Below are 15128 nucleotides of genomic sequence, written 5' to 3'. Positions count from 1 at the left end.
ATACTATATTCTCTTTGTTGATGATTATAGTAGATACATTTGGTTATATCCCATGAGGTTCAAATCAGATGCACTCTCTTGTTTCAAGCAATTCAAGGTGACTTTTGAAAATTTATTGTCAACCTCTATCAAAGTCTTTCAAACTGATGGTGCACCTGAATTATCTAAGGGAGATTTCAAAAGCTATTTGGATGCTAATGGTATCTTACTTAGATGCTCTTGTCCCTATACTCCTCAGCAGAATGGGAGAGCTGAGAGAAAGCACAGGCAGATTGTAGACATGGGTAACACTTTAAGCTTTCAAGCTTCTGTTCCAAAAGAGTACTGGTTTGATTCTTTTGAGACTGCTTCCTATATTATCAACAGGTTACCTACAAAAGTGTTAGCTTGGAAGACTCCTTATGAGGCTCTTTTTGATAAAACACCAGATCTTTCTATGATGAAGGTTTATGGATCTGCTTGTTACCCTCACAACAAAATCAACACAACCAAAAGGCAACAAATTTTGACTTCACAAGTATTCCTTGTGGTATATGTCGAAAATGGGGACATCAAGCCTATAAATGCAGGTTTCGTTTTATCCCTTCGAAACCATTGAATACACAATCATTTGCTGGTATGCATATATCAGATAACCAAAACCTAGATTTTCAAGATGGTGACACTAATACACCACAAGAAGAATGCAATTTAGCTGAGTTTGAAGAATGTAATATGGCATTACATGAACCTATTGTTGCTGTTGGAAGCACCTGGCTTGCTGATACTGGTGCATCCAGCCATATGACCAATAATGAAAAGGTATTAAGTTCACCTAAACCTTATCTTGGTTCAAATTCTGTACAAGTATGAAGTGGAAAGGCTATTCCTATTGTTAGTACAGGTGATGCACAAATGCATACACAATCACATGAATTTTGTCTCAAGAATATTCTGCTAGTTCCTGATTTAAGAAGAAATCTATTATCTGTTTCTAAATTTACAAGAGATAACCTGTGCTCAGTGGAGTTCTATCCTTGGGGCTATGATGTTAAGGATTTATCTACCCACACTATATTGACAGAGGGTCCAATGATGAATGATCTCTATCAAATTGAATTTGAGAATGTTCCCTCTTCAATAGAGGCTCATGTCTCCACTGTTTCTGGCACACTAGATCTATGGCACAAGAGGCTAGGTCATACTTCCAAACCTGTATTGAATTCTCTGCACCAATCAAATATGATTCATCTTGATTCTTCTCAGCTAGATCACTTGTGTGAACCATGTCAATTAGGTAAGAGTACAGCTCAACCTTTTGAGCTATCTGCTAGCACTACTCCTAGTCCTCTATATATGGTTCACTGTGATGTTTGGGGTCCAGCTCCCATTCCATCTACTACTGGAGCAAGATACTATATTCTCTTTGTTGATGATTATAGTAGATACATTTGGTTATATCCCATGAGGTTCAAATCAGATGCACTCTCTTGTTTCAAGCAATTCAAGGTGACTTTTGAAAATTTATTGTCAACCTCTATCAAAGTCTTTCAAACTGATGGTGCACCTGAATTATCTAAGGGAGATTTCAAAAGCTATTTGGATGCTAATGGTATCTTACTTAGATGCTCTTGTCCCTATACTCCTCAGCAGAATGGGAGAGCTGAGAGAAAGCACAGGCAGATTGTAGACATGGGTAACACTTTAAGCTTTCAAGCTTCTGTTCCAAAAGAGTACTGGTTTGATTCTTTTGAGACTGCTTCCTATATTATCAACAGGTTACCTACAAAAGTGTTAGCTTGGAAGACTCCTTATGAGGCTCTTTTTGATAAAACACCAGATCTTTCTATGATGAAGGTTTATGGATCTGCTTGTTACCCTCACTTGGGTCCTCTCAGACAAGATAAACTTAGTCCAAAGTCCATCAAGTGTGTTTTTCTGGGCTATAGTAACATCTATAAAGGCTACAAGTGTTTGAATTTGGAGACAAAGAGGGTTTATTTTTCTAGGCATGTTGTCTTTGATGAGAATTGCTTTCCATTTGCTGATATCTCCAAATTATCATCTTTGGATTCCATTCCTATTGCTGAGAAGGTTGTGTTACCTATTATTACTTCTATCACAGATACTTCTCATTCTCAAGATTCAATTTCTTCTCCTGGTGAGTCTAGTAATTCAAATGCTTTTTTCCTCAGCCTCTCCTCTTATTCAGAATGATTTATCAGTTGAGTCCTCACTTCAGTCAGCTCCTGAAACACTTCAGCCAGCTCCTGAACCTGTTATTACTCACCACCCAGTACATCCTATGACTACAAGGTCTAAATTGGGCATTCATAGGCCAAAATATCTACCTGATTATGTCTCTCATTACACAGTCTGTCATCCTTTACCTCAGGCCTTCTTGAGTGTTTTGGATGTGTCTCCTGAACCCACTACTTATAAACAAGCTGCTAAAAGTCCAGAATGGTGTAAAGCTATGAGAGAAGAATTTGAGGCTCTTCAAAACAATAAAACTTGGTCTTTGGTACCTGCTTCTCCTTCCATGAACATATTGGGTTGTAAATGGGTTTTTAAAACAAAACTCAAGTCTGATGGCAGTATAGAGAGGTATAAAGCTCGGCTGGTTGCAAAAGGGTTTCACCAGCTTGATGGCCTAGATTATTCAGAGACCTTTAGTCCTGTGGTGAAATCTTCTACTATAAGAATAGTGCTTACACTTGCTGTCACTAATGGTTGGAGTATTAAGCAGCTTGATGTGTCAAATGCCTTTCTCCATGGCATACTTGATGAGGATGTTTATATGATGCAGCCACCTGGATTCATTGACTCGGATAAATCTTCTTTTGTTTGCCATCTTCATAAGTCTCTTTATGGACTTAAGCAAGCTCCAAGAGCTTGGTTTACAAGATTTTCTGAGTTTCTTCTTCAATATGGTTTTCAGAAGAGCTCCACAGACCATTCTATGTTTGTTTTTATCTTGGGTAGTGATACTATGGTTCTCTTATTGTATGTGGATGATATCATATTGACAGGATCTTCAAATTCTATGATTAACTCTCTTATCACTCAATTGAGCTCTGAATTTGCTATGAAGGATTTGGGGGTTCTTCATTACTTCTTGGGCATTGAGGTAAATACTCTTCCTTCTTCTGGTTTGCTTTTAACTCAGAAGAAATATACTTTAGAACTCCTTCAAAAGGCTGATCTTTTAGATTGTAAACCAATGTCTACACCTATACCATTTGGGAAGAGACTCTCTGTACAGGAGGGAGAACCATTAGCTGATCCTACTTTGTTTAGGTGCTTAGTAGGTGGTTTGCAATATCTCACAATGACTCGACCTGACATTGCCTTTGGAGTCAATTATGTTGCCCAATTTATGCATTCTCCTACTGATGCTCATCTCCAATTAGTTAAAAGGATTCTTAGATATTTGAAAGGATCACTTGGGTCTGGTATTACCATTGTTGCTGGAGATTTATCATCACTATCAGCTTATAGTGATTCAGACTGGGCTGGATGCCCTGATTCGAGAAGGTCAACATCTGGGTTATGTGTTTTTCTTGGCTCCACTCTCATTGCCTGGTCTTCAAAGAAGCAGGCCACTGTAGCAAGATCGAGTACAGAGGCAGAATATAAAGCTCTCTCCATTGCCTCTTCTGAGTTGTTATGGGCTTCTTATGTTTTGGGTGAATTGGGAGTTTCTCTTTCTACTCCTTATACTCTATACTGTGATAATCAAGGAGCTCGACATCTTGCCCACAATCCTGTGTTCCATGCTCGCACGAAGCATGTCGAGATTGATTATCACTTTGTGAGGGAATTGGTGGCTGCTAATGTTCTTCGGTTGGAGTTTATTTCATCCTCTGCTCAACTGGCTGATGTATTTACCAAAGGGCTTTCCAATCCTCTATTTTCTTCTCTACTTAATCAGCTTATGTTTCTGCTTTCTTCTCCAATCTGAAGCTTCAACTGACCTTCAGCTTGTGGGGGAGTATAAGAGATTAGATCAAATACAAATAAAAGTGTAAGAGAGGTGTAACAATACGTTGAGTGGTTTAAGTATTAGTTAAGTTTGTTTAGGGGTTGTTAGTTTAGTTAGTTTAAGACTAACTACTTTCTCTCTCTAAAACGACTTCTCTCACTCACCTCTTTCCTTTCTAATGAGTGTATAAATACTGAGATAGACTCACTTATATTACTAATGAAAGAATATCCTCCTACTTCTCTCTATCTCTTGAAACCCTAGATTGAAACATTTCATGGTATCAGAGCTAGGCCCACACGTGATAGGCTTAAAAGCCACACGTGCTCCACGTCACCCGTAAAGAAAAAAACACACGTGTTAGGCTCAAAAAACGCCACACGTGAGGGGGCGTGTGAGAATAGTCCCACATGGAAGAATGGGTAACTAGCAACCAAGAATATAAAGAATAGGTCCTCTCCACTCATTGCCAATTGGTTTTGAGTTGGATGGCCACAAACTTAACTAATACTTAAACCACTCAACGTATTGTTACACCTCTCTTACACTTTTATTTGTATTTGATCTAATCTCTTATATAGATGAACAACATACAACTGAAAGTCTGAACCCGCCACCATTAGAAGAGAGAGATAAAGATAAAGGGAAAATAGGTTCGGCTTGGTCGCTCCCCGTCCTCGAATACAGCTGAGAACCCTCCCCTTTGACGGACCTAGCGATAGAGACTCTATTTCGTCTAACAGCAAGGGAAGATCTACAACCAGGCCAAGAGGGGTCATGGCCCCCCTTGGCTGGCTGCAAATCCATTTAGGAATGGCTGGTTGCTCACTCGGTGAATTAAATATATAATTTTCAATTCAAACTCATACATATATGTTAGGTGGATGAGATGGTAGTGATGTGAGTTGTGAGTGTTGAGGGACTTGAGTTCAAATCTTGTTTAGATCGGATTTTTCTAATATTTATAAAGTTTTTGGTTCAACACCCAACAAAACACAATTTTTCTTCATCAAAAAAAAAAAAACACAATTTTATTAACTTCTTTTTTTTTTGTTAATGTAGTACTTCATTCATGGACAGAATTAATTAATTTTATCTAATGGATCAATTGTAAAATAAATAAGGGTTGAGTTCATAAGGTTCTCCCAGCATTATGTGAGAATTACAATCTCAATATCATGAAGATCTTTGATCTTGATACGGATATGTCATGGTCTACCACCATTTGCTAGTATAATGAAATCTTAATATTACTGAAAATTCAATTTTTAACAGGATTCAAATCTCTCTCAACAAAAAAAAAAAACAGGATTCAAATCTAGAACTCCCACCAATAGAGGATGAAATCCTATTAAAGTGAAATTGATACGATTCCTTATTCTACTCTAACATTGTAGAAATACAATATGGGATCAGAAATACTATTTGGTGTGAAATTGGAGACCGACCACATGTCGAAGGCTGATGTGACTTGTTCTTATTGGTCGAGTCAAATCTCTCTCCACATGGCCCGATCAGGGAGCCAGTCACATCAACTTTCGATCTGTGATCGACTTTCAATTTCGGGCCAAATAGCATGCCCTACTAGGTCTTTTAACTTGGTTGGTATAGACAATTACACACAGATTTACAGAAGTTTGTGTTCGAAATTGGACTTTAGGTGATGCCTGATATATTATTTTCGGATAATTAGGCTGCCAAAGTGGATCGTTATTAAAGGGAAAAATCTTTGACCAGTTGTTATCTTATACAAAAACTAATAGTGGTTGGCATGTTAGCACTTAAAAAATGTTAAATATGATTACACCTTTAAATTACAAACATCCCAACCAAACAATTTGTTGAAAATGAGTTGGAACTTACTCGGCAAGACTGCAATTTTAGTGGCACTCTTACTCTACTAGTACTACAAATAATGTCAAAGAAAAAGCGAGTTATTACCTTCAAATTGTTTTTCTTCCTACCCATAAAAAAATCATATCTCTTGCGATAAAAACTTTGTCAACTTTGATATGGATCATATCAACTTCGTAATCAGTCAATAGAAAGGAAATAATGTTCATGTTTTTCTTTTCCCTTACAACAATTAGTGGGAAAATAAAACAATTCCTACTTTCCCCAAACAAAAATTGTCACAGGTTGTAACTGGCCCATTAATATCACTTTCAGCCCTTTTTTTATTGAGGATAAAACTTCCCATTAAGATGTAAAAGTATTGACATTTCAATTATTGAAGCAACTTTGAAGGTTTATTTCACTAGTTTTAATTTGAGATAGTTTTATCAAATTATTAATTTTACTTTAAGATGGGTAGATTACTAAGACTTCAACTAAAACACCTCGATTTTAAAAATATTTCAAGACGGCTAGCCCATATGAATGGACCTCAAAAACTTCCTTCTAAAGACCGATTCCTCAATAAAGCCGGCCCAATTGAACAATCTATTTTAATCTTCCTTAATTGAGGACTCCAAATCCAAAATTAAGGAAGCCAAGCTTCTAACCATAACCTTGCAATGTGCACTAGAAAAATAAAATGAATTGCACATAATATTCATCATATTCTCCTGTTATGTCATGTACAACTTGTAAAAGCGGTAAAAAAGTGAAAATCGACAAATTATTGTTTTACTCAAAAATAAAAAAAAGTAAATTAGTGCTTTACCAAAAAATATCAATAACCAAATCTATCGTGGGAGATGTAAAAAATCTTGTTTGGTTTAGTTTGACAACTCGGACTCTTGACTTTTTAATCTTCTCGGTATATACTAATTTGTTCTTCTTTATTTTCATTTTCACTTTCTACTTCAAGTGTTTATCGCCATCCAAATTGCTTTCTCTAATGAAATAGTGGAGACGCGTGATTCATTAGTTTATTATTGCCATTTATCACTATGAAGACTCAAATTAATTCCTTTCCATTAGAAGTTGAAATACCAAACACATCTAATATTTTCTCTCAACAAAAAAGCACATCTAATATTATTTTTTTTGTTGAACCCAAACACATCTAATAGAGAAGATGAGGCGTGATAAATCATAAAATAAGTACAAAACTGCCATATGAAGTGGAGATCTATCCTAAAGGCTAATAGTGAAAAATAATAAACCACAAGGAGTACTAGATATAGATCCTAAGCGGACTATCAAACTATAGCGACTTTATTTAGCACTATTTATAGTTACATATGATAAATTTCGAGAGAAAAGTATGTTTTCATAAAGATTTGAGTGTAAGACCTCTTAATTTTCAGAAGAGTATTCGATTTCTTTTTTTTTGAATTGTTCAACGTGTCTTGAACCCTTGACTTCTAAGGTGGAAGACTATACTTCTTACCACTCCAACCAAAAGTTGTTCGCGTCTTGAAGAGTACCCAATTGTTACTGTTTGACCTAAGAACTCTTGGGTTTATTAGGAATCACTGTAAGGCGGTTAATGGTTGCTGACATATTAAAACCGTTCAATTGCGGCAGATTGTGTTTGTTTGTTGCTTAAGGGATGTCGAGGTTGTAGAACGAATATGGTACATCTTATCTGTTGGATTAATTTTCAAAGTCATTCTCAAAACAGAAACAAACATCCAATTGAGTTTGTTTGATAGTGTAGCATATATATATATACTAGTGTATATCCCGTGCCCTACGGCACGAACACTTGTATCAATCAAATGTTACGAAATTTATTGTTATATTTTATTGAGAGAGAGATTTTTATTAGTTATTATTTTGTTATTCTTCTATTGGGAGAGAGAGAGAGATTTCAATTTCTTATTTTAACGCTTGAAATTTATTTTGTTCCTTTATTTCTTAAATTAGTTATTTTAATTTCTAAGAAGGAAACGATTATTGTTTTTTTTAATAGGTAACTTTATCTCTACGAAGGACTATATTTTAAATTTTGAAGGGCTTCTAGACAATATCCTTTATTAAAAAATGATGTTTGTCCCAGTCATCGTTTTCCCTTCTGTTTTATATAATAGATTTACTTAAATTAGTTATTTTATTTGTAAGAAGGAAAGGATTGTTGTTTTTTAAATAGGTAACTATATTTTTTTAAATAGGTAACTTTATTTCTACGAAGGACTATATTTTAAATTTTGAGAAGGACTTCTAGACAATATGCATAATTAAATAAGGATGTTTGTCCCAGTTATCGTTTTCCCTTCTGTTTTATATAATAGATATATGCTAAACACATCTAAGAGACAAGATGATGAATCGTTTATAGTTACGTATAATAAATTGCGAGAGAAAAATACGCTTTCATAAAGACGTGAGTGTAAGACCTCTTAATTTTCAGAAGAGTACCCAATTGTGAGTTGTTACGACCTAAGACCTCTTGGTTTTATTAGGAATCACTATAAGGCGGTTAACGGTGGCTGACATTTAAAACCGTTCAATTGGGGCTCATTTGTGTTTGTTTGCTACTTAAGGGATGTTGACGTTATAGAACGAATATATTTCTTCTTTTATCTGTTGGATTAATTTTCAAGTCATTCGCAAAAACAGAAACAAACATCCAATTGAGTTTGTTTGGTAGTACAACATATACATGATCTCATGCCAAAATACACAAATGCCCTTTTGTAAATCTTTTTGTCAAATTTTAATTGTACATAATAAACATTATAAATTCCCATCACATGAAAAATTGTTCAAATATCCAATCTTACTGATTTCTTTACTGATCTAAATCCTATTTTATCTAATTAATCAGTCATTAGCTAAGATCTAAATCCTATTTTATCTAATTAATCAGTCATTAGCTAAGAATGATAACTAGGTAAAGTGAGCTTTCCCCATCACATCCCATCCCCATCACATTAAGAACTTTTTAATCATTTCCTTTTCCCCTTTCTTATCAAGGGTTTCTCTGTCTTCTCCGACGGCAACTTCGAGTAAATCATCTTAAAACAATCAACCATTGCGACATCATATAAAATATCTCACAAAGGTGGAAGTCTGCGAGCCGGACCCACAGTATGTTAATTTGGTTGCGACATCAAATCAGCAGCACGACTAAATCCCTAGCACCTGCCTGTCTCACTCTCTCTCGCTCCCGTCGTCTTTCTGCGAGAGAAAAGGGGACGACCAAATCAAAAAATGAGAAGGAAAATAAAAATCATATAAATCTAGGGTTTCGAAGTTCTCTCTTTCTCTCCCTGCTCTATTCAGACGACATTCTTACTGATTCCCGATTTATTCGTCTTCCGGAATCGTAGATGAATTTATCAGCTCCGATTATTCGCAAGTTCGTAAATTCTAGAACTAAAGGGAAAAAGTTCCATTTTGAGTCATCATCTTTGACCTTCTTCGGTTCTTCAGGATTCGAATTTCATTCAAGGTAAGCAGAAATTCTTGTTATTCTGATTTTTGATCAGTATCGTTTGTGGATCAAGATATATTGATTTGATTCTGAATTTAATTAGAACGGCTTGGATTCATCCGTTCCTTGTTCAAGAAGGAGGAGGCGAAGAACTTGTTTTTTTATTTAATTTGATCCGGAAGTTAGTAATAATTAGGGTTTTATTGAGTTTTCTTTGGGAGATTAAAATGATCTGATTCGGGAATTTCAATGAGTTAGAGGAATATGTACTTTTATGGAGGAATCATAATCTCCTCCAGTTTATGTATTTTTCTATATAAGTTGAGTTAATTTGGTTGAACTGAATTGAATTAGGGTTACAGTTTGATGCCTGTGAAATACAAATTCAGTAATTATGGAATTGTCTTCAAGTAATCCAATGGAATGTTCTACTTGTGGTTGTAATTGTTCACTCATTACCAGTTCATTAAATACCACTTGGCCGCGAACTTTTAAGAGGAAATTCGAGCAGGTTGAAAAACAAGATGGATCATCTGGTTCTGAAAACACAGTTGCTAGAGTTGAAGTTGAGAATGAATGTGTAGCCCTAAGAGAGACACTAAGTATCCAGCAAGAAACTTTGCAAGAGCTTTATACTGAATTGGAGGAGGAAAGAAATGCGTCGGAATCAGCAGCTAATGAGGCTATGTCGATGATATTGAGATTGCAGAGGGAAAAGGCTGAGATACAGATGGAAGCTCGGCAATTTAGACGATATGCGGAGGAGAAAATGGCTCATGATCAGGAAGAGCTTCTTGCTCTAGAAGATATGTTGGTTAGGGGAGAAGAAATCGTAGAATCTCTTAGTTCTGAGGTTGAGATGTATAAGCATAGGATGTTGAGTTATGGTCTCACAGAAGAAGAGGTTGAAGGCAACAGAAGTGCTTATAGGCGTACCACCAGCATGCCCGAGAATAATGATGCCCATTTTGGGTTCCCTCCTTTAGATTATCCTCCACTAAGATGCAATATAAATGAGACCCATGATCCTATAGATCTTGAGGATATCGCTGATTCCGAGAAATATGATTCTGTTGAAATTGCTCATTCTGGTGCCACTCCTCGTTCCGGTTCCGGTGAAATCCCTCAAGCAACATTTGGTGAAACCCCCAAAAGTAGCCCAAAGTTTGTCCTAGAACAAGGAGTAACTGAGCAATCCCCCAGAAGACCAAAGCTTGGTAGAAGGTTATCAGGGGATAGTTCAAGTTCACTTTCAGGGTTTGTTAAAGAGATTGGTCAGGATTATTACCAGAAAGGAAGTCCAATGGCCAGTAGCAGCTTCAAAAAGGTTGATGATGCCTCTCAAACAGAGGACAACACAGATTTGAAAAAGGTTGAAAATGCATCTGACCTCGGGGATGACATGAGCGATCGGGTATATACAGTTGACTCCATCTATCACGAAGCACATAATAACAATTCCTCAAGACCCAGAACTTCTGGTGGGGTTTGTGAAGATCATGTTACTACTCCAAGAGGGTCGCTGAATCAGTCTGATGTAGGGGATATAGATATAAAGAGACTTTATATGAGACTTCAATTGCTCGAGGCGGACAGGGAATCAATGAAGGAAGCTATTATTTCCATGCGAACTGAGAAAGCTCAGTTGGTCTTACTAAGAGAAATAGCTCAGCATATCTATAAAGATTTGGCGCCAGAAAGAAGGATGCCAGTGAGGAAAACATCATTGTCTGGGAGCTTCTCCGTCATTTCAGCACTGAAGGTACTTTTCCTTTATATGCTGATCAAGTCTAGTTCTCTTGCATCTAGTCTTACTTACTATCTGTTGTATTTGTCATATCTATACTTAATCTTTGCATGTTGTAGCATAGCAAGTTTTCTTTTTTAGGCCCTTGTGTCTGTCGATAACAATTTTCTATCTTTTGACCCACCAGTTTCAGAATTAGTAATTTATGTCATGGTTAATTAGTTGGAATCCTTTAATAACTTCTTCTTTAGAACAAGAGTTAATCATGCCATGATGGAAAATCTCTATTACGTGAAACTCGTCGCCTATGTGAAACTCGTCGCCTAGGGACTCATTCCAAATTAAAGACCACATGAAAAGGAAATACTGTATTTAATTAAGTGCCGGTAGTAATAGTCTCTTACGTGATTGTATCGGTTTCTGGTGGTTTTCATTCCTAGAACTTATTATTAGTTTATTAAACAAATTGCCTTTAATGATTCCTTCTATTTCGACGCCCCATATGATATAGAACTTTCGTCTCAATCTTTCTTCCATATGATTTAACTTTTATAGCTTATATCAAAATTTCCTGTTTTTAGGGAGATGAGTATGAGTTAGCTGAGTTCTCCAACATTTCCCACTCAAACTAATCCGATCTCGAGACAAATTAAATCATCACTGGATTAATTATTTCCATTCGATCTCTTGTACATGGTACAAAATGTTTGTGTTTTACCACTTTATGGATAATGAGAGCTAAGCCCGTAATTCTCATAATGTGTAGCGCGCTTAAGGGGGCAAGATAGTAGGTTGAGGAAGCGTTCGACATGTTGAAATATCCCGCCGTTTGAGTGCTTAAGTGTGCTTTCTCTCCTTATATTTAGTTGATTATTTTGCTTTTATTAAAAAAATATTCCCTTTTTTTGCTGTTCTATTTCAGACATAAATTTGCTTGTAAATCATAACGTATACATTGTCGGGGATTATTCTGACTTCTTTTGGATAACTTAAAGACTTGTATTAAAAACTAATTTTTTGCTTAATGATTTTGTAGTAATTACTCTAATAGTTGCTTTAATCATATGCTGACAATTCTTTATTGCTCTATGTTCAGTGGATGGTATCCTTCATTTTCTGGAGAAGTAAAGCTCAGCGAAGCAAGTAAGCAATTCTCTCCTTGTTATTATGTCAATTATCAATCTTCACTTGATATCACGAAAGGCTCACAAGTGCCTCAAACGTAACAGGTATACATTTGGATTATCCGCCAGCAATGCGGGACTATTATTGTTGCTTGACAGAGGACCCAATATGAGACAATGGAGATGTCTAACAAGGGCTCAAATCAAATGTTAAAACTGAAAGTTTTTCGAAGTTGTTGTCTCACCAGCTCTTTAGAGCCAATGCTCCCCTAGATTTGTTTGTCGTGTGGATTTGTGTTTATAGTCTCCCCTTTAGAAGTAGGGTATTTTTTTCCTGGACTCAGTTTGAGTGCAGGATTGGGAGTTGGGTTTTTTGTGCAGTATTTTTCTTGTACATCATTTTTCATACAGGTTTAAGAATATATTTCAAAGGTTTAAGTGGGCGGGCATGAATGCAGTAAGGTGCTGGTCGAAAGTTATACCCCTGTAACATGTTACAATGCTTCTATTTTCAAAGACAGGTTCGATATTGATTGTTTGATTTCACCCAACAATCTATTTTCCTTAGTATGTAACTTTTTAACCGGTTTTCATTTCTCAAAGACTCTTTAGCATAGTAATCAGATAAAACACCTCATTCTTGAGTTCCCCAATGTACCTGTTATTTAAGACTACTCTATTATACTTGAATCCATACCCCAGTCAGAGCTCAGAGCTCAAAGGCCATGTGTGAAGCAACAAAATTCACTTGTCTTTTTTCGTGTGCACACCAAGGCACAAGGGTCTTGAGATTAATACTCACACTCAACTGACAAGAGTAGATCAAAGAATGAAAGTCTTGGATATAAAAGACTCTAGAAGGCATTCAAGAACTACCTTTACTTGATCTACTCCTACAAATTATAGGAGAAGAAATTTGAGGGAGGGGGAGTATAGGCCACCAATATATGGACAAACAAAATTTTACGTGGACAACCATATCGGGTGTAAAAATAATTCTCTCCTTCATCATCTGTATCTTTGTCCATGGCAGCCTAATCGTTTCATGTTCTTTAATTTTCACCAAATTAGTTGTTTAAATCGGGACAAGGTTTGGTTTCGATTTCCACTGATTTCTCTTCATCATTTCATTTTCTTCTCTACATACATAATTCTTCTTCATCCCTTTCTGATCTCACAACCTAAAGTACTTTCTATCTCTAGATCTATCCAACTCACCTATAACCCTAGATTAGTTAATCTAGTTCATCATCAATCGCTGCCGTACTTAATTCAGTAACAATTCCTCGACTTTCCAGCATTAGATCAACTCTCTGCATCAAATACTCTCACAATTTGAGTTCTTTGCCGATTTATAGAGGTTTGAAGATTCAATTGTATTCTCTGATATATTCGGTTACCTCAGTGAAATTCAAAGATGTGAGGAATTGTTACCATGGTGGAAGAAATGTTTAGGAGGCATACGACACTGTTAAAGGATATAGGGTTTTAATCATTTTAATCCCAATCATATCATATAATCGTTAGACTAGTTATAGAGATGGTTTTGTTCAGAAATTAGGTCAAGTTTGTCCGCATAAGAATTTCCGTTGTACACCTAATATCATTTGTCCATATAAGAATTTCAGTTGTCCACGTATTGGTCACCGGAGTATAGACTGGCACGTGTCGCGCTGCGTGGCCTGCACGGCAGTGGCCGATAGTAAAAAATCATCAAATTGCGGAACACCTGCGTGCCGAGGCTGCCTCCAGGACCTGTGGAACACAAGTCTGTCCGTCTCCCCAGAAGGACGAGATCCCACTTTCCGACCTCAGGTAAGGCGGGACCTCGCAGTGAATTTAAGCATCAATTACTCGAGGAGAAGAAAATTACAATTCCCTAGTAATATAGCGAGTTATTTTGCAAATGGGGAAACACAAGTACTCAGTGATGAGTTTGGAGTATGAAAATGTTATTTGAATTTGGACCATGAAGATGCTCTCTTTTTAGTCTGGGGCATTGGCTAACCTGATAAAAAAAAAATATGTAACCACGTCTAACAACTTTTCACGCTAGTTAATTCTCCCGTTAGTCACAAAAAGTGCAATGCCAACACTAATTTCTTAGTTCAGATGCCCGTTACGTTCTTGCAATTTTTTTCCATAAATATTCGAAATATAAATAAAAAGTCAATTTACATCCAGAAACATATACACATAAATATGCATAATCACATAAATTCATAAACTTTATGCATAATCTTACGTGTCGCTGAATCTATTATCAAAAAATTTGACGGTATGCATTCGTCCATTCATTAAAGCACAAATTATCTAAAAAGAAGAACATGTAAAGATTTGTTTGTTTGTAAGCAAACATTTATGCATCTTAGTAATGTTAAAATATAACGTCTATCAATATTAAAGTAAGTTTACGTTCGTTTAGAAATATCAAAAGAAATTAAATTTAGGATGCGACTTTGGAGAATAAAGAATCCAAGATTTTGGATGGAAAAAAAAATCTTACCATTCTCTCTTCTCGCTTCAGCAAAGGAAGGGTTCCTCTTCGTCAGAACCACCTCCACCTGAGATGAAGGGGAAAGGTTTTAGGAGAAACTTTCTCGAGAGTTTCAAGATTTCATTGAAACCCTCCTCCTCCATCTAAGACGGAGGGGGTTTCAGCGAAACAAACCATTTCCATCATTCGGACAGTGAGAGGATAGAGAGAGAAAATATAGAAAGAGTCGTGAAAGATGTAAATATTTATGAGATTTTCACATGAATCCCTTTCATATCTCTTGAGATGAAGGGAGTTCCATCAGCTGATTTATGTAAACAGATTTTATGGATGTAATTAAGTTCCTATTTCTATTTTGAATATTTGTGAATTTTTTTTACAATACCGGTGTTTGGAGATTTGAATTTAAGAGTTACTGTTTGTGGTGTAAAAGTTTAAAACACTAGTGTTGGGGGCTTCTCACTTTTTAT

At 36.2% G+C, this 15128-nt stretch overlaps 1 protein-coding gene across 3 annotated transcripts; it reads left to right on the top strand.

Moving 5' to 3' along the window:
* The first annotated feature begins 8784 nt into the window (after positions 1-8784).
* On the top strand, positions 8785-12712 carry LOC147558674 (myosin-binding protein 7-like). 3 transcript variants are annotated; one of them, XM_086660408.1, is made up of 4 exons: positions 9010-9308; positions 9645-11052; positions 12134-12180; positions 12267-12712. In XM_086660408.1, the coding sequence occupies exons 2-4, from the start codon at positions 9685-9687 to the stop codon at positions 12373-12375; spliced, it is 1524 nt and encodes a 507-aa protein (XP_086516534.1). In that variant the 5' UTR covers positions 9010-9308; positions 9645-9684; the 3' UTR covers positions 12376-12712. The 3 variants fall into 3 exon arrangements, with proteins under 3 accessions (XP_086516532.1, XP_086516534.1, XP_086516533.1); XM_086660407.1 differs by having other exon boundaries at positions 9015-9308; positions 9394-11052; XM_086660406.1 differs by having other exon boundaries at positions 8785-11052.
* Positions 12713-15128: the final 2416 nt, after the last annotated feature.

The sequence above is a fragment of the Eschscholzia californica genome, unplaced genomic scaffold (assembly GCF_041429995.1).
Source record: "Eschscholzia californica isolate CP2 unplaced genomic scaffold, dmEscCali1.0.p SCAF_2, whole genome shotgun sequence".
Taxonomy (NCBI): domain Eukaryota; kingdom Viridiplantae; phylum Streptophyta; class Magnoliopsida; order Ranunculales; family Papaveraceae; genus Eschscholzia; species Eschscholzia californica.
The sequence above is the reverse complement of the archived record's forward strand: the minus strand, read 5'-3'. Positions and strand labels throughout refer to the sequence as shown.